The 25,000-nt window shown below is 43.3% G+C and overlaps 1 protein-coding gene across 4 annotated transcripts in view; it reads left to right on the forward strand.

Moving 5' to 3' along the window:
* Positions 1-25,000, forward strand: part of LOC147028329 (diacylglycerol kinase beta-like) — a 315,192-nt gene that overhangs the window by 268,359 nt on the left and 21,833 nt on the right. For all 4 annotated transcript variants that reach the window (XM_085878634.1, XM_085878633.1, XM_085878631.1 and 1 more), the window contains one exon: positions 13,801-13,999. In XM_085878634.1, coding sequence (XP_085734760.1) covers positions 13,801-13,999 — 199 coding nt within the window. The remainder of the gene's footprint in view (positions 1-13,800; positions 14,000-25,000) is intronic.

A 25,000-nucleotide genomic window follows, 5' to 3' on the forward strand; every position in this document is an offset into this window, starting at 1 on the left:
CTGACAAAACTATACGTTTCAAAGAGTCCGTGATGAAATATATCCGTTGCTATGTTTCGATTTACACCCATCCCTCGATTTGCAGATTCTACATCTTCTTGAAAAGTTGTACATAAAGCGAAATTCTGAATATCGAACCATATTTTCCGATTTACTTACATTATATAAGTGGAGATGCATTCATACAGAAAACATTTTGGGCCCAAGACAGAATAAAAAACACACTTAAGAATGCAACAAAACTTTTTTTAATTTTTGTATACTGAGTCAAGGCTCGTTGTTTTCATCAACATTCTTCAAGTCTTCAACTTCTGCAAACATGCTCTTCAACCCAAGGCTCGTTGAAGAGCGAGAATATTGAATGGACGCAACAGAATATGAGAGAGAGAGAGAGAGAGAGAGAGAGAGAGAGAGAGAGAGAGAGAGAGAGAGAGAGAGAGAGAGAGAGAGAGAGAGAGAGAGAGAGAGAGAGAGAGAGAGAGAGAGAGAGAGAGAGAGAGAGAGAGAGAGAGAGAGAGAGAGAGAGAGAGAGAGAGAGAGAGAGAGAGAGAGAGAGAGAGAGAGAGAGAGAGAGAGAGAGAGAGAGAGGGAGAGAGAGAGAGAGAGAGAGAGGGAGAGAGGGAGAGAGGGAGAGAGGGAGAGAGGGAGAGAGGGAGAGAGGGAGAGAGGGAGAGAGGGAGAGAGGGAGAGAGGGAGAGAGGGAGAGAGGGAGAGAGGGAGAGAGGGAGAGAGGGAGAGAGAGAGAGAGAGAGAGAGAGAGAGAGAGAGAGAGAACACACCAGCAGTAGGGTTGAAGGACAAAATAGAGGGAAACTTGGACAAACAATGGGTGTGGGGAGGAATAAGGGGCAGAAAAGGATGCAAGAAGTGGGTAAGATGATTACAGAAGCAAATTCCCAGGATGGAAAAACTGGAAATTTGGAAGGAGGTGGGCTTGAAGATGGGGGAAGAGATGGGGGTGGAGGTTAACAAGGAGAGAAAAGATCATGGTTTTCGATTGGGGGGGGGGGGGGTGAGGAGGGCAGTGGCAGATCCAGGATTTTAGGTTGGGGGGAGGGAGGGGGAGCACAAAAGATTTACATTGTATTGAAAAATATAATTAAGCAGAGCGAGGGGAACATTTTTTTTGTGGGCGTTTCTTTTTGTCAATTTCTTTGTTCCTTGATATGCTTTCAGTTTAGCCGTGGACATCCTGTGGTGGTTGCATGTCGAATGTGATTTGAGGTCAACAACAGCATCTTTCCAATTTTGGAAAGGTTCACATCAATTTATTTTTGCAGCCGTATGCAGTGTCTGGGTAAAGAGGACGGGCAAGGCCATAAAGATTATCATTTGCTTTAGAATATGATATGAGATCAAACATTTTGAACCAGTCACGGCAACAGAATCTTTTCATGTATCCAGATGATTTACGCTTATCCTTGTAAAGTTTGGCTGGAAATTTAAAGTTAATTTCTGGTTCCCTGTGATTGATCAGATTGAACTTAAGATCATCGGTTGCATGGAGAGGATTATAATCTCTTATGTCTGATTTAATTGGAGTTTGTTCAAGCTGAACATTCATATCCACTTCGGTGTCTATCACACGTACATTTGTCCGTTGTTCTGTCCTGTTGTTTTCATCAGCATTCTTCAAGTCTTCAACTTCTGCAAACACGCATTGACGGGCCCCACACAAGTCTGACAACAAAACAAAAGTCAAATTAGGATGCTTTCTTGTAATGGGCTCAATGGATAACATGAATTGATTTGAATAAGTTATTTAATTGTTTGTCATCTCAGAATCTTTATGATTCGTGTTCAGATTTTGATTGGTTTTGATTTAAAAAATAAACAATTAAACGTTCATAGGATTGGATAAGAACTCGGGATCTCTTGTATACAAAGACTGGTATTCTAAGAAATGGTTAGATGACGTTACTGCACACAGTGTGCTCTCTTTCTACAATGCTGGATAGTTCACGATCACGATAAAGGACCAAACCAACAAAAGATATTACCAACAACATGGCCATCGGCCTCCTGGTAATCATTATAATCATGGTCTATTACATCTGGCTTGTTTAAAAAACAAACTGTAAAGATACTCCTTTGAATTTTCGTCATTTTTGATGAACTACATGTCATCGTTTTACTTCCTCTTCCTCTCCTCCTTCTCCTTCTTCTTCTTCTTCTTCTTCTTCTTCTTCTTCTTCTTCTTCTCCTTTTCAAAAACTAAACAGAAAACCGTGATTGATACCTAATTGATATCCATCTTTCTAAACAATGTTTAGTAACGAACAGATCCTGATTTTTGGCACAATGTATTGGTACGTACACTTCAGAAACAGAAACATCCAGGGGACTTGTCACATTGGGGCCAATAGCGAGAGGGCAGCAACAGCATACGCCCTTCGATCCGGGCACCAATAAGGGCTGGCTCGGTATGCAAGTATGCGGATCAAGAAGGAAGATGGGCGGAGTTACACACGAGGGGGTCAGAAATAAATAGCCCCATAATATTGCGTCTTGGTTGCCTCCGTCTGGTCTCCTCAGGCCTCCATGTGGTCTCCTCTGGTCTTTGTGGGTCATCTCCATCTCCGTCGTCTCTGGTCTCCTGGTGTTTTTTGGTGGCTCGTCATCTCCCTATGATAGTGCTCACTCATGGCTTTTCGTGGCTCTTGGTGGCAGTGTGCTGGTGTTGTGCCAAGTCGTGCTGTACGAGATGAGCCAGGGTGGATGAAGGAGGCGAGCAGTGGAGCAGTTGTTACATCTCAGTGTTCTGGGGGTCGTTGGTGTGGACCTCATGGCCACTGGTGTTTGGTACAACCCAAGAGCATCAGCAAATATAGAACAGAGTGCAAGGGTACTGTATTTTCCGGTGTATAAACCGCACTTTTTATCGGCAAAAAAGGTAAAGGTTGGGGGTGTAGTTAATGCACATGTTCAGAAAAAAATCAGTCTTAAAAACGATCAATGCTGAATTTTAATTATATTCCAAATGAACACTTTTGCAGCAGTCGGAACAACTGTTAAGGTCAATTCCGCCATTTAAATTTGGAAAATTGGTTCAGGTTAAGCATTTGTACAGCGCTTTATTAACCGTGTGCGGAAATTAAATGTCATGCTCGGAAATGCCCGGAGACACCAGGAGTTTAGGTGTGTGACGTATATAGAGCCTCGCGGCTCTGAAAATGCCATTAAACACAAAAGAAGAAGAAGAAGAACACCTGGTCTCATCAAAAGAAAGATTATTCACAATATCTAGAGTCTAATAATGGCGCACCAACCTCAAATAAGCTTACGTGGAAAGCTTCTCTCGTATGTCGTGTTCTTGAGGAAGACACTGCCGAAAGACAAGTTTCCAGCCGGCATCATTGTTCGTGCGCAGCAGAAGAGGTGCATAGGCGAGGGACTTGTAGTTGTGACTATCTTTTTACATGCATCATTTTCTGCATGAACATCCAGTGTGGGCAGAATTAATCCACCAATCTTGTTCCTTACATACTGATGCTGTGCGAGGAAATGCTGGATAGCGGGGCATCGTTTAAAACTAGGAACAACCAATCAACCCTGAGTACTTTTGGATACAAGTGCTGTCAGGAAATGGATATAAAAGGAAGAAGAAAAGCTCACGAGTAAGAGGAGCCACGTGGGACGGTGAAGCTTTAAGAAGTACTAGTGCTGCTCGGTTAATTTGGCTTCCTTTGGTTCTCTTCATTTTCCGTGTTTCTATCAATGGTTCCTAACTTGCTCCTGCGGATTACTCGTGTCGACCAGACAAACTTTCTTACATCGCAGGCCTTTGTATTCGAACCAGGTTTTGAGGAACATTAGCTGCATCTCAGTGAAATCACCACAGATGGACTTTTCAATTTCCCGGACTTGGTATTTTCATCAGTTGAAAATCAACATTTTGTGACGCGTTTCCCGCCGGGATTTTCGACTCGGATTCCGAGGAGTATTGGCCACATGCATCTTGGTTGAACTTCCACCATTATTCCCGTCGCCACGTTTGGCTGAGCATAATGTTGACTGGAGGACTGCCGGCATTCATCGGGATGATGAGAGAGGTCAACCTTCCGATGATCTGTGGCTGGATCATCAAGGTGTGGGAGGAGATACCGTCGGACATCATCAAGCGAGCATTTCTGAAATGCTGCATCTCCAACAACATGGACGGCACAGAGGATGACATTATTTGGGAGGAGGAGGCTGCAAATAACGGTGACAGTGATGTTGACAGTGACAGGGACTTGCTCTACCCTGATCCGGACAAGGAGTTATGTGCCGTCTTCAACGAGGAAAGCATTGATAGTGAAGTGGATAACCACAACAATTGTGCATTTTATGAGAAAAGCATGACATTTCTAACATAGTTAGTGCATACCATAAGGTTTATTTTCAAATGTGGAGGGAAGTCAGATTTGACCTCTGAGGATCGCGAGAGGTCAAATCCAAGATGGCCGCCAGTCCACCGGGTCTAATGTTCAAACGCGCTTAATTTTGGAACCAAACAGTGGAAAATAACATTTAAGGTTTCATTTCCAACTAAATTGGGGGTGCCCATTAATTTGGTGATACTTTTGAGATCGCCAGAACCCAAGGATATGCATTTAGATCAAGGTCAAGGTGAAATTACGTTAAAAACTTTTGGACATCCTTTTGCTCTTACTTTTATTTTAGCTTGGACACTGGATTGGACCTATATATTAATAGTGAAACTTTGCTTCCATTTTGACACTATTAGCACTTTATATCCACATATTTCTACCAAATTGCATAACAACCTCCTTTGAAATATCATTTCTATCCGGCAAACTAGTACGTGTAAATGTAGCTCACTATAACTATCAATCTTTCCACTCATACTAATTTTCGAATTAGCACTATCCACAATTTCCGAATATCCTATTGGTAATGATCAAAATCTAACTGTCTCCAGAACAGAAGCACAGTGCTGTGCACTCGAGTGCAGCTTTGGCACACTTGCAGCGTCCAGTGCACACTTTCTCGCAGCGACAGTGGATCAATTCATGGCACGATTTTGATGCTTTCGGGAGAGTGGTCCAAAGCGGCTGCCACCCAGTTGTTTCCCTTGTCCAGCCCCAGTCAGATGGATCTGGCATCTCAGGATCCAGGACCAATGCCTGGTTCCAACAGTTGGCCTGGTAGCAAGTGTGCTTGATGTGCTGTTTGAGTGTTGCCTGGGTTGGAGGAATGTTCTCCAGAGTTCTTGACTTCTGTGTGAAGAGCTGTTTCCTGGCATGATTCACTTCCGTGCTCTCACTGGTTCGATCATACATCAGCACCACAAATTGCTCTAGCAGTAACATTGCTCCTTCACTGACCTCACTTGGCATCCATAGGAGTTTATTGAAAGCATCATTCACCTCTGGGAAAGATTTCCATGTTCCCCAGGCAGTCTTCTTTCCTCTGCCAGAGAATGCAGATACAGTGTCACACCCGGTGAAAGTGTGAAGGACTGGGAGAGTCAGACACTGTGTTGGATTCATTGTGGCATCCATTTCGTGAACAGCTATGTACCAAAAGCTTGACCCGGCACCAAAGGTAACCCACAGCTCATTAGGAGCTGTCTTTCTGAAGGAAACCACAGCCAGTACCACCATATCAGGATCAACAGTACGTATGGTCACCTTCTTACACCCATTTTGCACAGCATCTGCCACATGCAGAAGTAGACGAGTGTCGGCCTCCTCTTGCGAATATGGGGCAAGGTGTGCCAAGTATGACTCAGCCGGAGAGCAGAGGACTCCACTTCCATCTGTTGCATACAGTTCCTTGCCCTCCGCGAGAGGAAGATGAACAGCTTCGCATGACAGGAAAGCAAACAATTCTGTTTTGTTCTCATTGCATTGAAGGAAGTCCTTCCAGTTCTTTGGCATTACATTAGAAGGAGCCACCCTTTTCCTAGTGCCCTTTTTCCCTCTTCTGTCTGGTTGAGGCTTTCAAGCTGGCAGGTAGGTACACATCCCAGACAAGGTCGATGTGGCTGCTTTTCTCAAGTTGAGCAGAGATGTATGGTGCAAACACTCTTTCTCCATACTCTTGAAATGTTCTTGATGTTTCAGGATTTAGCATTTGAACCACAGCTGCGCCATCGAGAATTGTTGCATCAGCCACAGGCGCACTGTTGTTTTTGAGCAGATCTGATTCCAGGCAGGGAAGTAGATCTGCTTTAACCCCAATCCGAATTTTTCCTCCGGTTGACAGAGCTGGCGGGGCTGCCTGGTTTTCATGGTTTAAGAAATTGTCCATGCGAAGTTTCACTATTATTGCACAGGTCCAATTCAGTGTCCAAGCTAAAATAAATGTATTCGCCAAAAAATTTTCAAAAAGTTTTCAACGTAATTTGACCTTGACCTTGACCTTGATCTAAATGCATGTCCTTGGGTTCTGGCGATCTCAAATGTATCACCAAATGAATGTGCATCCCCAATTTAGTTGGAAATGACACCTTAAATGTTTTTCTACACTGTTTGGTTCCAAAATTAAGCACGTTTGAACATTAGACCAAGTGGACTGGTCGCCATCTTGGATTTGACCTTTCACGGTCCCCAGAGGTCAAATCTGACTTCCCTCCACATCTAAAAATGAACATGGTATGTACTAACTTTGCGAGAAATTTCATGCTTTTCTCATAAAATGCGCAATTGTTATAATATGAGAGCTTATCCACTGTACTATGACGAGGATCTCCTCGGGTTGAGCTGAAAATCTTCATCAAACCCAAATGGCCCTTTTCAGGGCCACAAATCAACCAAAAATATGTATGATGTGGATCTCTTTTCTTCCTTTTTCTCGTAACAAAAAAATCCTCTTTATAACATTAAAAAAATAAGAAAGAAAAATAGAAACTTCTTGGTATTCTCTCCACTCTCTCTTCAACTTCTTGAAAATGAGAATAAGACTGTTAGATGAAATTAAGTGGACATGGGAGTCGGCATGTTGATACCTCCGTCACTTTGTTCCGTACAAAGTTAATGTACAAACGTATTTAGATCGAGATCAGAAAAGAAAATGATCATTATATTCATTTTTTTGAGGGTGAAAAACAGGGGTGCAGTTAATACACCTCCGCGGTTTATACACCGGAAAATACGGTATGTTTCTTAAATTGATTTGGTCTCCTTACTCATCCTGCTTACATCATAACGGTGGCATATGGCGATTAAGGGAGAATCTGCTTGAGATAGCCATTGGCGTGTAAATAAGACCACGGCCATGTGACATTGTCAGCTCGGCCAAAGATAAGATCTGTCACATGATTGCCTGCCGGCGTGGTACTCGCTCATACCAGGACCATCAATCTGTTTGATAACACGGATCTGGACGTGGGATTCAGCACGGGGTTCCTGGGACGAGGAGCTACCATGGTCGCTTTGCAACTCACTGAGTCGGACTGGAGTTATCCAGACTGACCAGGGACTATTACAATATCTATAATAATAAATATGTGTCAGTGTGTCTCCTCTATAACTCCAAAACCATGAAATCTCGTGGCCCAAAACTTAACATACTAAGGGAACTCCAATGGAGTGCACAAATGAAAATTGGGTGTTTGGGTAAATTTTAACACCCCTTTTGAAGATAATTAATGGGGTGCTCTTCATAAAAAAGCCTCAACAAGATGGCAGTGTGCCATCTTCATCAGCCAGTTTATCACCTTGCATGAGTCATAAGCCACCACAATGTGTCGGTGTACTCAAATATGCCTTGACTTCGAACAGGCTGCAACGGGTTCTGTATGATAATGTGCTCAACAATTTTTTTTCTTGCTCTCCTCACTCATATCATTGAATTTCTGATCTTCATCCCTGTAAATTGCTGCATACTTTGCTTTTGTAGGTCCTATCATTTTCAAATTAGGAGCTTGGAGTTGCACGGCTTGTTCTGCTGTAAAGATGCTTCACCGCATCTATTACAAGCTGCCAAAGATTCCCCACCCCCCATTCGCGAGTGACACAAGTAAAATGTAAAATATTAGTTAGCATGGACCCTTGCATAAGTAATTAAACCACTTCATGGAATCTATTACGAGATGAGCTGTAGAAGATGTTTCCCTCCCACCCTCTCACGTGTTACACAATTAAAATGTTTCATCACATCTGACACCGGCAGAGTAAAATGTTAGCATGACACTTGCATAATTAAGACGCTTCACACATCTACCCCGGACCCAGCTGAGTACATCTGGTGAAACATTCCATCTGCCAAACAATGGGCACAAACAATGAGCAGATTACTCACCCCTCCTGTAGCTACCCACGATTCCCGCAGCATGTATGCAGCATGTCCTGGGTCTCAATCATTCTTGTCATCCCCCTGACTTGACCGGTGTTTTGCCTCTGGTTTCACTCATTTGCTCATTGATCAAGCATGGCTCCCAAACACAAGATCAGTGCCAGAGATGCATTGACTGCCAAGAGGCAGAAGAAAGTGATGAGCCCGAGTCACAAAGTGGATCTGCTGGACCGGCTGTCGAGAGGACAGAGTGCGGCTTCTGTGGGCAGGCACTATTGGAGTAAACAAATCCACTGTTTGGTACATACGGAAGAACGAGAAGGCGATCCAAGAAAGTGTTGTGGCGAGCGCTGTACTGAGCACCAAAGTTGTCACCCACATCCGTGATGCTTTGACGACATTGAGTCTGACGAGTTGGATGCTCTTATCACTGAGGAGTTGGATGCTCTTACTCTTATCACTGAGGAGCTCACCGATGAGGAGTTGGGAATCATTACCAAGGTTTCTGAGGGGGAGGAGGAGGAGGAGGAGGAGGAGGAGGAGGAGGAGGAGTAGAACACAAGCAGTGATGAGGAGGAAGAGGTGTCAAGGTCCAAACTCACAGTCAAGTTCCTGGGTGAGATACTGCAGGACATGCCGTCAGTTACTGAGAGGCTTTTAGATGCCGATCTGGTCATAGAGCATTACCTGAAGTTCAAGAGGGGTTTGGATGACATGATGCTCCCATACAAGGAGCTACATCAAAACCTATTGCAATCTGCCAGGCAGCTCTCAATCATGGAGTTCTTCCACCCTGGTCCGTCCACCTCAGGATTGATCACCAGCACTCTCGCCTGCCTCATCTGCCTTGCTTGCCTATCCTGCCTATCCTGCAACTCCTTCGGTGAGCGACTCATCAGGATCCTCATTGGGTTTTTTCCCCCTTTTATGGTATGGTTGGTTAATCACTTTTAATAAACTGTTCATTGCATTCCTTCAATAAACATTGGAAACGGTACCTGGTGTTAACTGGGTGTCAATCTGCGGGAATTACTTGGTGGACATTACAAATCCCTTCACAGTGTTCTTCGTGAAGAGTAGGAGAGCTATCCCCGACATCCTGGCCAAATTCCACATTCCTGCTCTAACCAACAGGGGGACTGCCACACCCTCAGTCATTGATACTGCTCGCAGCCTTGTGCTGCACAGGAAAAAAAAGGCGACAACCAGACCCATATGTATATTGTTATATGGAAGGGGGGAGGGATCCATAACTAGGCTGTGGTAAGTGTGGTATGGTCCATGTGTTTCAAGTTGGTTAGATTCTGATTAGATTCTGCCATGCAACAGGGATCTGTAAGAGGAAGTTGTTTGTTACATGTGATGCTGAGGAGGCAGTGTATGTCATTTATAGACAGGGTAGACAGATTAATGAATTAGGTATATGCAAAACCTCTTGTTTGTGAGCGTGGCTTGATGAAGACTTCCCATCGCAGAGGCCCACGTCACGTGTGCAAAAAGGCCAATTATGATTTCTCTGGCTAGTGTGTGCCAGCTTTGATGGCACAGTGAGCTGTGGAGCCCAGAGAAAAAGATGTACATTTATTTTTATCGGTGACGCCCCCATGGGCGGTAGCCTTGAGGGAGACTCCACCCAGGAGGAAAAGGAGAACAGGCGTCTACGACCATGAGAAAGGACAAGGAGAGGCTCGTGAGAGAACACAGTCCACGAAGAGCATGACTGGGGTCAACCTATAGAGTCCAGGAGAGAACTAGAGACCACCAGAGAGTCCACCAAGAGAGGCTCGGGGGAGAAAGGAGAGGCTCCTGTGCAAGGAGGTCGAGTCCTTGCTTGTAGGAGGAAGCCTCTGTGGAATTGACCAAAACTGGGAACACCCTGTGTTTTTGGAGGACCAGGAGGACAAAGGGAACCACGTGGCCAGGTTGAAGGTCGACTCACCGCTGGCCCTGCTTGTGGCCGTTTTACTTCATCTTTGGGCAACATCGTTACTGGTTCTTGTCTTGCACCTGGTTTCTTAAAACAGGCTACATTGTGTTGAACTGCGTCCACCCTGTGCATCAGAGAAAGGGAAGTCCTGCCTGCATTATTGTCGTGCTGTAAACATGTGATCTGTGGCACCAAGTGGGTTATGTTATGCGGTTTATTTTTCATTCATTGCAGACAAGTTTGCATATTCCATTCTCCTTTTTGTGTCTTTTTACTCGCTTGGTTTGTTCCATTTATCATCGTGTCTTGTCGACCCTCTTCCCTGTGCTTTTCAACATAAAAATGAATCCTTTAAAAGGTAAGAAAGCATGTTTCGGCCATCTTCTTCCCGTGTGTGTTTGCCGTCATTCCGGCTCATTTGGGCAACCTTGAGGAACGGAAAAGTAAAGTGATATTGAAGGCAGTGCCAGAAGAACGTTTTGACCATCTCTCGGGCCGAAAGGTCCCGGCTCTGAGGAATTCCATATTAACGGACACTCAAACGCGACAGTATTTTTTTTTTGTAATAATATTTTAATTCATTTAATGTTTGAAAAATTTCCACTTCATTTGTTTTTTTTCTGTCAGGAACGCATTCCCCATTTAAGACATGAAGTCAATGGTCTTTTAAGTATGATTTACATTATGTCGATTTAAACGATGTTTTCCAGGAATGCATCGATGGTGTAAACAGGGGTGTGTGTGCGTGCGTGCGTGCGTGCGTGCGTGCGTGCGTGCGTGCGTGCGTATGTGGTCAGAAAGAATCACATAACATTATCTTTGTTAACTTCCTGTCCCCCCCCCCGCCCACCTTTCTCTCTGTTTTTCTCCCCCCCCCTCCCTCCACTCTCTCCCCTCCCGTCTTTCTCTCGCAGCCACCTCCTCACACCCCCTTCCGCCCAGAATCTATTGTGACGTGTGGTGAGGTGTTGCTCTCTCTCTCCTCCTTCCTCGCCTCCCCCTTCTCGCTCCACTCTCTGTCCTCTCTCTCTCTCTCTCTCTCTCTCTCTCTCTCTCTCTCTCTCTCTCTCTCTCTCTCTCTCTCTCTCTCTCTCTCTCTCTCTCTCTCTCTCTCTCGCTCTCGCTCTCGCTCTCGCTCTCGCTCTCGCTCTCGCTCTGTCTCGCTCTGTCTCTCTCTCTCTCTCTCTGTCTCTCTCTCTCTCTCTCTGTCTCTCTCTCTCTCTCTCTCTCTCTCTCTCTCTCTCTCTCTCTCTCTCTCTCTCTCTCTCTCTCTCTCTCTCTCTCTCTCTCTCTCTCTCTCTCTCTCTCTCTCTCTCTCTCTCTCTCTCTCTCTCTCTCTCTCTCTCTCTCTCTCTGTCTTAACCCCCCCCCCCCTTAGTATTCCCAACAGTGAAGCGACAGGTGTTACTTGCGAGTTAATAATAATGCTCACAATTAGTCAGAAATTAAAAAAAAATACTTATGTGTTACTTTGTCTTTTTTATCACTTATTGTTCCCACTGTAGATGTGGCAAGCCCGAATGCTTTCGCGATTTGGCTTAGTTTCTCATCCTCTTCAAACCGCCTTGAAATTGAAGTGAGCTTGTTTCAAACCGAAGTAAAAAAAAAATTGACAACGTTGAAATCTTGCACAGTACTGTGCATCACCAACGGTGATCAACTCAATGGACTGAACCAAAACAAGCCGAGTTTGGACAGCACAAAAAGCATGGGAAACCATTACAGTAAGAAAAGCGTGCGCAAATGACCTGGAGCAGTATGCTGTATAATTTATGCGATGAAAAAGGACAGATGACAGACCATGTGTTGTTTGTTTCCATCCCACCCCTTCCCCCCTCAATTTTTTTTTTATAATTAAAAGATTCAAAATTCCTGAAAAGCGAATTTAACGTAATGTATAACAAATTCATTCTCTAATTATTTCCACATTACATGATAGCGAAATTCCATATGTTGAGTCACCAGGATGTATGTGTTGTGTACAGAGTGTATGAAAGAGTTTAAAAAAGGAAATTAAATTACTTCTTAAAATCACCAAAGACAACACAGTAAGGGAGAGTGTGCGAGCTCATGTTGAAGTTTCAGTCCTGGACACGTATTTCTCTATTGAGCAATGCCTTTTTATACAAGGAAATTGTAAAAATGCAAAGATGGAGCCAAAACTGAAGATGCGCTCTTTAGCCAGAACATCAAAGTCACCAATTGAAGCCATGAGAAACTCATCAAATCAATGCACATGCATCCTCCTGATCATAAGGCCAAAATGTATGGTCACACAACAAGGAACAAGCATGAGGACAAAGAAAACCGCATGCACTTCAACCCAAAGACCAAAGTAGTGCGTGGTGATGCAAACCTTTTCAAAACACTTCACCTACACGTTGGTCCTTGGATCAAAATACACTGTCATTGAAGCTTTCCTGCCGTTTCTGGATTAACAAAGTGATTGGTGTTTCTCTCGTACACTTGCCTACTTAACTACCATATGATGAAACGAATTGCTGCACTCTTAACATTAACATAAGTTCCCTTACTTTAGGAACTTCTACGCAGAAGGAGGCCATTAGGCCCAACAAGCCTGTGCAATGGTTGACAACTTATGGTTTTTTTCTCCATGCTCTATCCTTTTTAAATGCTGAGCCTCAAGCAAGGAAGCAGCATGTACTGCAACTTTTTTTTTGTCTTTTGGTATGACCCAGCTGCGGTTCAAATCACCAACCTCAAAGACTCAGAGCGGAGATTGTCACCAAACCTGGTCTGATGGTCACACAACATTGTTCACGAAACGATGATTATAAAACATCAGTGACACGGCATTAAAAGGGTATTACACAACAAAATCCGAGCCCTCATTTTGGGTTGGAGCACAACGTCGCACGGGCCACGTATTCACAGTGATCGAGCCGCGTGCAGCCAACTGGCAATGAATTGAGAATCCCAGCATTACTGTTGTCACCAATATCAAAGGGCAGGAATAGCATGGCACTTGGTGAGAAGTCCTGCCTGCATTATTGTCGTGCTGTAAGCATGTGATCTGTGACACCAATGGGTTATGTTATGCGGTTTATTTTTCATTCATTGCAAACAAGTTTGCATATTCCATTCTCCTCTTTGTGTCTTTTGACTCGCTTGGTTTGTTCCACTTGTGATCGTGTCTTGTCGACTCTCTTCCCTGTGCTTTTCAACATACATCAAGACACTTGGCCTGCAAAACCACTTTCTTATTCCCAAGCTGTTGTGACAAAATTCAAGTCTTTTAAACATTACCTATAATTTATCTCTGAAATATAACTCCTTTGCAACTCTGTCCAATTTGTCTCCTGTACAACATAGCTCCATTGCTAACGATGGTTATGCTTTTTCCAAGGTGCAAGGGAACTTAGCCTTTGATTAATTACAAGTAATAAGTAAACTGGTTAGATTGAATGTTTAACTCATGGAAATAAACCGACTCATCCATGCACCCAAGTTACTGCAATGATTGTGTTAGGTGTCCACACAGTTTGTTATGCAGATACGGCTGTGCAGTATTTGGACCAAACCCTTCATAAGGACCAGGTGGACTTAGCCGTTGATAACGCAAGATGTCCTTTGTTTACTGACATTAAACATTTGTCTATGACCCACAGTGTGATGGCATTCAACTGGAACTGAGTAGCATGTCTTTGGAAGGTGTGGCCATCCTCAATATTCCGAGCATGCACGGAGGCTCAAATCTGTGGGGAGAAAGTCAACGTCGCCGCGCTTATCGTCGGCACAGCAAGAAGCAGAGCGAGCGACCACCGGGAGCAATTACGCATCCAAAGGAGTTAAAGTATTGTGTTCAAGGTATGTTAGGAGCTGAGTTTTGGTCATTAAAGTTGCAAATCATTCCTTTATTTCAGCATCTGTCACATGGAATCGTATTTGGTGACCACTACCTCGACCATAGATCTGCATCCGTTTATCCAAACTATGCTAATGAGAAGGCACTGATTGTTAGCCCATCCCCCATGCAGCGGGAGATAGGGTTTTGCAATTACTTATGTGTGTGTGTCTATTTGTCTGTGTGTCTGTCTGTCTGTGTCTCTGTCCGTGCGGTAACTTTTTTTTTTAACCATTCCAGCTTTCATCGTCAAATTTTCAACAAAGCTTTATTATGAGAATATCGAGAAGGACAAATTAATAATTTGGTCAAAAGGTAAAAGGTCAGTGTCACATAAAACAGTCGATTTTCATCCGTTTGACCTGAAATTTTGAGAATTTGAATGTTGGGTCACCGAATTGGTTTACCAATCAAAAAGCCAGAGGCCGATTGTTTTTTTTTTTGATTTAAAGATCAACAGTCAAGGTTGCATAAAATCGTCAATTTTCATCCGATTAAGTTGAAATTTGAGCAGAGTTTCCCTATTGGGTCACCGAAGCCTATTGGTTATGGTTGTGGTGTGGAATCCAAGGATCCTGAGTTCAAATCCCGCTCAGCCATTGAATTAATACCAGGTGGGGTTGACTCTGCCTGTCATCCTCCCGAGGACGGCAAAATGAGTGCCAGCTTGAGTTGGCATGGTTGAGCCATTCGAGTATCCTGCGTCGGAGTGGTGACCCTTCCAGGATTGTGCCCAATAGCCCAGGAGACTGCTTCGGCAGCACCGACGCTATTTACAGAATATGGTCCCAATGGAATGGAAGCCTATTTCTTTTGAGGTCAACATCATCTGAAATCATCATGTTTTTTTTGGTATCTTTTTTTTAATCAGCATACGGAAGAAGAAGTCTGAATGCAAAGCAAATGTGGACAGGCTTTGCATTTTCAGATGCTTTCTAGTTATTTTTGCATTTGTCCTTGCCTTTTAGAAGTTGTTTCCACAGCAGTGGAAGCTCATTGAGTAGTTAGGATGATATGGCAATCAACGAAGGGCATTGTTGATCCAAAAGTGCACAGTCTATGAATAAGACACCCAGATAAAAGTGCACAGTCACATAAAGGAGGGAAGTATGCAGTGACCTCAGATATAAAGAGCGCATCGATTAATCGATTAGAAACGTTTGCATCAGTGGCATTTCAGATTAGCAGCAAAGAAAAAGTAGTCAGGAAACTCCGTTTTGACATAAGCACCCATACCGAGAGGATAGCTTAGAGATCGGTGTAGAGATAGGATAAGCTGCCTTTGATCTGTCCAGCCTGGGCTTGAATGTTGACCGAGCTACAAACTTCCATCCTGGTGTTCCGTACGCAGGGAGAAGCATCAATGTGTGAGTGTATGTTGTCCTTCCAATGAATGTTAAACTGGCCGGCTTGTCTGCTTGCATTATTTGGTGGAAGTTAATGATCCCACGGTGTCCTTTGCAAAGAGTAGGTGAGTTATCGCTAGCACCCTGATCCCTGAACAACTTCCTGCCTTGATTGACTGCTGGGAAGGCAACAGGAAATCACCCAGCAGAACCCTTGCCAAGAGACAGCTTCAGCAGCACCAGCATTCTGTCAAGAGTATGATACATTGGCGATGATCATAAAAATGATGATGATGATCCATGCCTAATGAAATGCAAGAAAGGCCAATATGAGTTTTCCAAGTGTAAATGATCCCTACAAACATATTATATTCCTGCATTACATCATTTTAGCAGGGTGACAGTTTAGAAGACGATCTTGCCTTGAGGACTTGTCAGCATAATGAAATGGCCACTTTATCAGTATTCAATCTTGGCTTATATCCAAGCTGTAAAAACAGGTTGTTGTAAGGAGCTGCTTTAGCAGAATATTAAAATTCTCACCTCCTGGCTCAGTGTAATAGGCTAAACACAGACTGTGCCTTTGGCTACGATTCGTAGGCAACAGTCGAGTCATGTCGGTTTATTTTTCAAAGCTTTATGGTTTTTATGTTTCTCTTGTGTGTTTGCAAACCCAGACAAACTTTGCCTAAGGAAACGTGGCATCTTTTACAAACCATGGTGAGCCCCCACCTGCCTCCCACCCCCACCCCTCCCGCTCTCTCTCCCCCTTTCCCCAAAGAACGAACGTCAGGTTATCATTTTAGGGCTGGAATGATAGCCTAGAGGTATGCACTCTCGTCTCTGAGCTGTCTAGCCTGGGTTTGAATCCCGACCCAGATATCAACTCATCCTGAGGTTTCACAGACAGGGCGAGGCGTGTGTGTGTGTGTGTGTGTGTGTGTGTGTGTGTGTGTGTGTGTGTGTGTGTGTGTGTGTGTGTGTGTGTGTGTGTGTGTGTGTGTGTGTGTGTGTGTGTGTGTGTGTGTGTGTGTGTGTGTGTGTTTTCGTGCGTGTGTGCGCCATCCCTTGGATAGACGTTAAACTTGATGTCCAATCGACCAGCGTTAGTTGGTGTAAGTTAAAGATCCCATGATGATCCTTCGCAAAGAGTCGGTGAGCCATCGCCAACACCCTGAACAAATTCCAAATTCCTGCTCTAACCCAACAGGGGCACTGCATCTGCTGCACCCCCCAGCAAGTGCTGCTTCCCACAGGCATGTGCTTTAACCTAAAGAATCATAATAAGGTTATCATGTAATGGGAACAAAGTAGAGGAATATTTGTGTAGTGGCAGATTACGAAGTACAACTTAATTGTTTATTTTAAATAATAACATATTTCCGAGGCATTGTGTTCAGATTGCTGTCGTTCCGTACGCCCTCCAGCTATTCAAGAAGGGACTCACAGATTAGATTGTAATTCATGACTAAAAAGGATTTTAAGTTTCAAAAAATAAAACTTTTCCTTCGAGTTAGATCTGCTGAGAAAAGGAAAATTCATTTCGAATCATTTTTAGAAATTCGCTGATAAACATTTCCATGAGTTTCCAAGGATGACATTTAAATGATTAATTCTTTCAAACAAAACAAAACCGTTTTTTTTTTCTGTTTTGTTTTTCTTGTTGGTGGGGTGGAGATGACGAGCAATATCATGGTATCTCTTTGTGATGTGGATTTGGTGGCAGCCGAACGTCGTTGGGAACACCGTGTGTAATCCCTCACATCATGTTTGCTCACACAGTACCCATGTCATGTCAGTTTCAGCCATTATAAGCCACAATTAATCCCACCTCCTTGTAGGCTCAACCGTAGAGAGAAGTTTTGGACCAAGTCTTTCACAAACCGGCTGACTAGTCCTGATGATCGACGGGAGCTGATTGGATGGGGACAAATTAGTAATTTCAAGATAACTCGCGTACTCTTCGCAAAAGACACCGTGGGACTTTTTCACATCCACCAACTAATCCTCGCACACGGGACACCAGGCTTAACGTCCATCTGGAGAAGCGTTGCACTTTGTGATTCAACCCTCTGCTCTCAAAACTCCAAATCTGATAGTGTGGTTGGGAATTCGAACCAAAACGACACAGCTCAAAATTAAGTTCACTACTTCTACACCATCCTGTCGGACTAGAACTCGAAATGAATACCCCCATGTGTTTGTGATGTATTTGTATGAAACGAAATGATCTCACAACACATATCCTGAGCAAATAGGTATGTCGGCGTTGTGCAGCGTCGCACAGTGTGACCACTACTCATTTTCATAAATGCCAAGGTGAGCCAATGAAAAAAGCCAAGAATTCACAAGGTTTCGGAAAAGCGATGATAATAGAAAACTTTTACGCCAAGAAAACCTGGAGAAAACCAAGACGCCAAGGTGAACAACGAAGAGCCAAGATCTTGTGAAAAAAGCCAAGGAGTGGTCACACTGGTGTCGCAATGAAATGGCCGCAGCGATCCAAAGAGCTGCCGAGCTCATGGGGCCTCGTCTGACCCATGTACTCGTGTGCCATCATTTCAACATGTACATGTCATCTCATAGTTCGGAGCAAAGCAAACGTTTCATGAACAATCTTGGTGACCTGCCATCGTTTATCGCTCTGTTTACATCTTGCTTGTATTTTCACTCATTCTCCTTCCTTCAAGAAAATGTTTCATTGGAGAAAGGTTAAGGAAAAGTCATGTGCTGGTGGACTGAAAGTCAGAGGAATGAATAAACGCCCACTTTCCACAAGCCACGTCGGCTATGGAGCGCACATGAAAGGCACGCTTTGAAAATGCCGCGCAAAGGCCTGATAAGGCCTAGTGAAGGACCAGCAGCTGGTTTGATGTGGAGAGCCAGGAAAGGACACGAGGTGCACATCTTGCTCGTACGTCCTCTTGGTATCTTGTCCCAACCGCCTTGTCATGCCGAGGAGTCCTTCATGCTTAAATAAATTTCTGAGGCCATTATCGTGTTTGCGTTGAGCTTACATCAGCTGTCGTCGTCTTAATAGCGTCCATGTGGACTCGACTTCCAGATGGGTATATGCAACTGGTTTGTGCCCAAGCTTTTACAAACACATATGGCAATTTGCGTATCTGTCCTTTAGGTGGTGACCGTCAACAAGGCAGAGGTGGTCTCAGGACGTGACGCATCTATTTATTACATCCACAAATATTGTGGAATTCATTTTTTTTTTGCTTTTATAATCCTTACTCTCTGATGTAATACATACAATTCCATATTGAAAGTTTACTGAAAGGACATGAGATCAATTGTTAACCTCAAAAGATTGTTGGACCCTCGAGGCCGGAGAGGGCCTGCATGTTTCACTTCTATGAGTGTCTGGATCAAACATCACAGTATGGATTATTGTGCTTTTTATTCACCCCCCCCCCCACCTTTCCGCCAGCATTGCCAGCCTTCCTGCAGGCACAGTCTGAATGGCTCCTGGTATTTTTTCCTTCCTTGTTTCGAGCTTGTCCAGAGGCAATTACCTGTGTGAACATTTGCACATCAATGACGCTTTGGAGAAACGACCCAAATTAAAGGATCACCTAAAACCACACAAAACAAAAGCTGAATGCCTACCACCTTCCCCCCACCCCCCCCCACAATTTTCTTTATTCTCGGGGTCACTAAGCAAGCACCCAGCTTCAAAGTCACACTGTACAGACTGCTGTGGAAACCACAGCATGACGTTGTGCAGCTGTTCTCACCAGCACGTGTGCTGCAGCTGTTTGTTCAAGACGTCCCAGCATTAGGAAGCCCCATTTTGTATATGTCTTTCAAGACGTGTTGATATAAACGTTCACGAACCCACGTGACCGCTGCACCACTGCTGTTTTGGAGAGCGATCTGTGACATTGGCCTGTGGAGAATCATTCCTTCATTTTTTTTGTTTCATGCATCGCAATCTTCAGCTTATATTTTTCTTTCATTCATCCTGTTTTTTTTTTTTATATTTTTCCCATCGCACAATGAAGTATCATTTGTGTTATTGCAAGTGGGTCTGTTCCCAAGCTTTAGATTACTCATGCCTTGATCATTGCTTCGGTTTTGCTAAAGGGGTTTAAGCCTCAAACATCCAAGATTGGATGTTGGTGCAATTTTTATTAGCTCGGCTGTTCGAAGAACAGAGAGCTATAAGCGATACCCTCGGCGTCAGCGTGAACGTCAGCGTCAGCGTAAGCGTGAAAATGTTAAAATTTTTGGTGCAAGTTATTTCCTTTCTAATGTTTTTATCTACCACACTATTTTTTACTGATTACAATATACAAATACATATATTGCTTTAAGATTATTTGGATCAGACCACTGCAATGCTTTATAAAAAAATATTATTAGACTAGTCTTTTAGCGTCAGCGTGAGCGTGAAAATGTTAGTTTTTGGTGCAAGTTATTTCCTTTCTCATGTTTTTATCCACCACACTACTTTTTACTGATTACAATATACAAATACATATATTGCTTTAAAAATATTTGGATCAGACCACTGCAATGCTTTATAAAAAAATATTATTAGACTAGTCTTTTAGCGTCAGCGTGAGCGTGAAAATGTTAAAGTTTTTGGTGCAAGTTATTTCCTTTCTAATGTTTTTATCTACCACACTACTTTTTACTGATTACAATATACAAATACATATATTGCTTTAAAATTATTTGGATCAGACTTCACTGCAATGCTTTATAAAAAAATATATTATTTGACTCGTCTTTTAGCATTTGCGTGAGCGTGAAAATGTTAAAGTTTTTGGTGCAAGTTATTTCCTTTCTAATGTTTTTATCTACCACACGATTTTTTACTGATTACAATATACAAATACATATTTTGCTTTAAAATTATTTGGATCAGACTTCACTGCAATGCTTTATAAAAAATATTATTAGACTAGTCTTTTAGCGTCAGCATGAGCGTAAAAATGCTAAAGTTTTTGGTGCAAGTTATTTCCTTTCTAATGTTTTTATCTACCACACGATTTTTTACTGATTACATTATTGCTTTAAAATTATTTGGATCAGATTTCACTGCAATGCTTTATAAAAATTATTATTAGACTCGTCTTCTAGCGTCAGCGTGAGCATGAAAATGTTTAAGTTTTTGGTGCAAGTTATTTCCTTTCTAATGTTTTTATCTACCACTATTTTTTTACTGATTACAATATACAAATACAAATATTGCTTTAAAATTATTTGGATCAGACTTCACTGTAATGCTTTATAAAAATATTATTAGACTCGTTTTTTAAAACCGATAAATGTATAAACAGACGAGCATTGGGTGGCTTTGACACCAACTCTCTGGTTATTTTTCCCCCCCAGGATCATGACGGCACGCTGCTCATTCACCTTGCGCTGTTGTACTCACCTGTAGGGATCTTGTGGACCGGTGACTTATTTTTTGGTTGAGGCTGCTGCGCTTTTGAATTATTCTGCCATTTTAGCAGCTTTAATCCCCTCTGATATTCTCTCTACTTCAACTCATTGGACGGCTCACTTATTGATACTGTAGGTTTTCTCTTATTTATGTCTGAACTGAGACTACTGGATCTTTATTTTCATTCCAGTGTGCTCCACTGATCCTGTTGTCTATTTCTCTGCAGAACGTATTTATATTTGGACTCGTATTCATTTCTCCATAATTGTTATGAATCTGGTCTTAAGGACCAGTGTGGCTGCAACCTGGTTGCAAGAATAACCGAGCGGCTATTCCAGAATTTTTATTATTTTATACAAGGTCAAGGCTCATGAAAGAGTTGGCACACTGAACGGATCAGGATTCAGCAGAACAAAAGGAACAGGAGAAAAGGAGGGGGGGTACCAACAGCAGGGTAAAAGGACAAAATAGAGGGAGACTTGGACAAATAATGGGTGTGGGGACTAAAGAGGGGCTCAAAAGGATGCATGGGGTGGACACGATGGATACAGAAAGGAACTCTCAGCAGGGAAAAGCAGAAAATTTGGAAGGAGGTGGCCTTGGGGGTGGGGGGGGCTGTTAACGGGAGCACAAGAGATCATGGTTTTGGGTGGGGATGATCTGAGATGATGGTGAACAGCTGTCTTAAAGATTTGGAGGGAACAATGAGATTGAAGAGAATGTGAAAGTCGGTTCCACAGACAGGAAAAAAAGAAAGAAATGAGGAGAGGTGAGCAGTAATTCTGGATTTTGGTAGTTTCCCCAGAAAGGGGTTGTGGTAGACCACATGCATCCTGCAGAAATCTGTGGGGATTGGAGGGAGGGGACAAAGTATGGAAAGAACAGAGAGTGAAAGACAGAGACCACCGACCTGTGATAGTCCCACAGACTCGGTTTCATCGCGAGAGATTCCAAGGATATTGAAGGCCTTTAGTAGTTCAACGACATGAAGCTGTGCAAGATGTGAGGTGGGGGAGGGGGGCAGCCGAGAGGGGAGCAGTCCCCCATCGAGTTGCTGATTAAAGCCTTGGAGGTCAATAGGAGTTCAGATGTGACAAATAAGGACTTTGCACAATGGAGGATGCCCAGTCGGTGTCTGGCTTTGGAGGCCAATTTTGAAATGTGGCATTCCCAAGAGAGATCATGGCTGAAAGTGAGACCCAAGAGTTTGAGTGACTCACCTCTTTGAGAGCGTTGTCGAGAAAGTAGATGGAAGGGTTTGTTGTATGGTCCTTTCAGAGAGATAGAGAGAGAATGCGTGGGATTTCTCAGGATTGAAAGACATATTCCAAGCGTTTGACCAGTTTGTCATTTTGTCAAGGTCTGTGGAGAGTGAAGAGACTGCTGTCTGTCTGTCAGAAGGACGAGATATGTCACGGCAGTGAGTGGAGTCATCAGCAAAGAGATTAAGAGCATTTTCCAGAGTTAGTGAGATCTTTGATGGAGATCAAGAATAGAATGGGGCCGAAAGAACACTGCCTTGTGGTAACTCCAGCATTGACAGGGAGAGGAGAAGACAGGGGTCCGCTGAGAGTCACGCATTGGCTTTGAGAATGAAGGATGTCAGTCATCCAAGAGTGGAGTTGGCCTTGGATTCCATAGGCAGACAGTTTGGAAAGCAAGGCAGGATGACGGACTGTATCAAAAGCTCGAGATATATCCAGAGAGACGGCCATAACCTCATGTCTGATATCGAGGGCACCCACCATTGTTGGGAAAGTCGAAGCAGCATGTTCAAGGTCGAGTGACCAGGTCTGAATCTAAATTGATATTGTGAGATGAGGCTGTTGAAAGAAAGGAAATGATTTTATGTCAAATGCAATGATTGATTTAATGACCTTGCTGATGATTGGAAGGAAGCTAATTGGCCTGTAGTGAAGCGGATCCATTTTTGCACCTTTTATGTAATGCTGTGATGTTAGCTGGTTTCCAAAGCAGATGGAAGATGACCTATGGTGAATGACATGGTGAAAGGGCAGAGAGAAGAAGTGCAAGAGCAGCAGAGCAGATTTTTGGGACCCTTGAGCTGATGCCATCTGGTCCGGTTGCAGAGTCAGAGTCGAGGGTTGACAGGAACTTTTCCACCCTTTCAAGTGCAAAGACAGAGTTCAGGAGCAGTTGAGTATGACTGGGAAGGGTGGGTACAGAGAAAGAGAGTGGGGTCATGGGCAAATGATTTTGAAGCAAACACAGAACTGAGACATTCGGCCTTCTCATGAGTGGAGTCGGCTGTGTTGCCATTTGAATTGAGGGAAGGGGGTGGAAGGGGAGCATACTCCAGAGACTGACTTGCCAAGTCACCACCATGTTTTAGAAGAAGGAGACAAGTTTGAAAGATCATTCTTAGAGTGGGAGGATGGATAAGATAACCCTAAGGGATATGCTGCATATCATTTTTTAAAATCTCTCTACCTTGCCAACTTTACAACATTCCTGCTTTTCTCAACTAACATTAAAAAATATGATGCAAACTTTTCCTTAATTCGAAATTGAACAAATATTCTCAATTTTAAACATTCAATAATATGCACCTGTTGACTGCCTGTCCAATCTGAAGAAGGCTATTCACATGAAACATGTGAACTACTTGGTCAACTTGTTTAGTGCAGAAGCTGCTTTCCAGGCAGTAACCACACTGGGTGGGATAGCAAGTGGTATAACCTGGTGTCAAGGAGTGTCCTAGAACACCAGACCATTTCCTATCTGCAGTCTTGGCAGCAATTTGGAATTTTTCTAGCAGGCCAGTGATAACACACCTTCACAGCCAGTGTCTTTGGATGTGAAGCTGGGTGTCCCATCCTACCTTCAGGAAGCACACCGTGGGATCCTTACCATCCACCAACTAATGCGAGCAAATGGGAAATGCTTTTTAACTTGCATCCGAGGGACAGCACATAAATTGATAAATCGGCCTGCATGTGAAACACCAGAATTACAGTTTATACAATAGCTGGGTCGGGATTCAAACCCAGGCCAGACAGTTCAAAGATGAATGTGCATACCCATAGGCTATCCTGCCAAGCACATAAAGTAATGAATAGACAAACAAGCGGGTAGGCAGCAATGGGTCTCAGAGCATGGAAACTATAAGATATAGAGCAAAATGGATGTCATATAGCGGATAGGGAATCACGTTAAGATTATGCATATCAAATCTCATCCAGTTCCATCTACTCATAGCTACTCAGTATCCATTTGAATGAAAAGTACCGAAAATGCGGTTTGAAATCGGAAATCCCCAAAGTTCGAGGGGGTGCTGTGGGTGAACAAAGATCTAAATCGAAAAATCCGGCTCGATCGTTTGTGCACAATTTATTCCAGATGATTAATGTGAATTTTCATGACCATCTGACCATAACCCTAGGAGAAGTAGCATTTGGCGCGAAGGCACCTCCAGCTCTCGCATATTATCGATTTTTGCACTAATTGACCTTTGACCCCTGACCTAAGCGAAATCGGTCAATATGTCTCCTGAGGCAAAGTTGTAGTACTCATTGAGTACCATGAACCTGCGAAGTTTCATTCGTATCGATGCACTCACCTGGTCGCTAGGGGGCCTTCAATTTTCGCCAATTTTCGTGCATACCCTAATTGTAGGGGGCGCCGTGGGTAAAGTATTCCATATATCACAAAAACCGGAATATATTTGATAGAGCATCACCTGTAGATCATTCGTACCAAATTTCATAACCCTACATGGGTAATGGCTTTTGGAATTGATTTTGTGTGAACGTTACCGATTTTGAAGGTTTTTCGGTTGTTGCTAGGGAACCAAAGCGTCCCGAGCAACGATCACAATTTCCAAAGCACGAGGTCATAAGATGTACCTTCCACCCGAGTTTGGTCAAAATCCGCCCATGTTTACTACCAATTATGCTGATGACAAACAAACATCCAAACAAACAGACAGAATTACTGACAATAAGGGTCACCTATTTCGGCGACCCAACACCTATTTCGGCGACCCAATATACAATGGAATCAAACTTATATAGCACATTCAACAAAATATTGGCAGTAGATACAAAAAGAACTGGCGTTTTTATTTCCCCCTCCATATGTAATCCCATTTTGCTTGAAACTGTGGAATTGATGCAATACTTACACTGATTTTGATATATTAGGGGCCTGTTGGTCCATTTGCCAAATTTTCATTCGTCTTCACGGCCTTGAGC

Source organism: Eptatretus burgeri, chromosome 4, assembly GCF_056783735.1.
Source record: "Eptatretus burgeri isolate ZD-2024b chromosome 4, Ebu_testis_v1, whole genome shotgun sequence".
Lineage (NCBI taxonomy): Eukaryota > Metazoa > Chordata > Myxini > Myxiniformes > Myxinidae > Eptatretus > Eptatretus burgeri.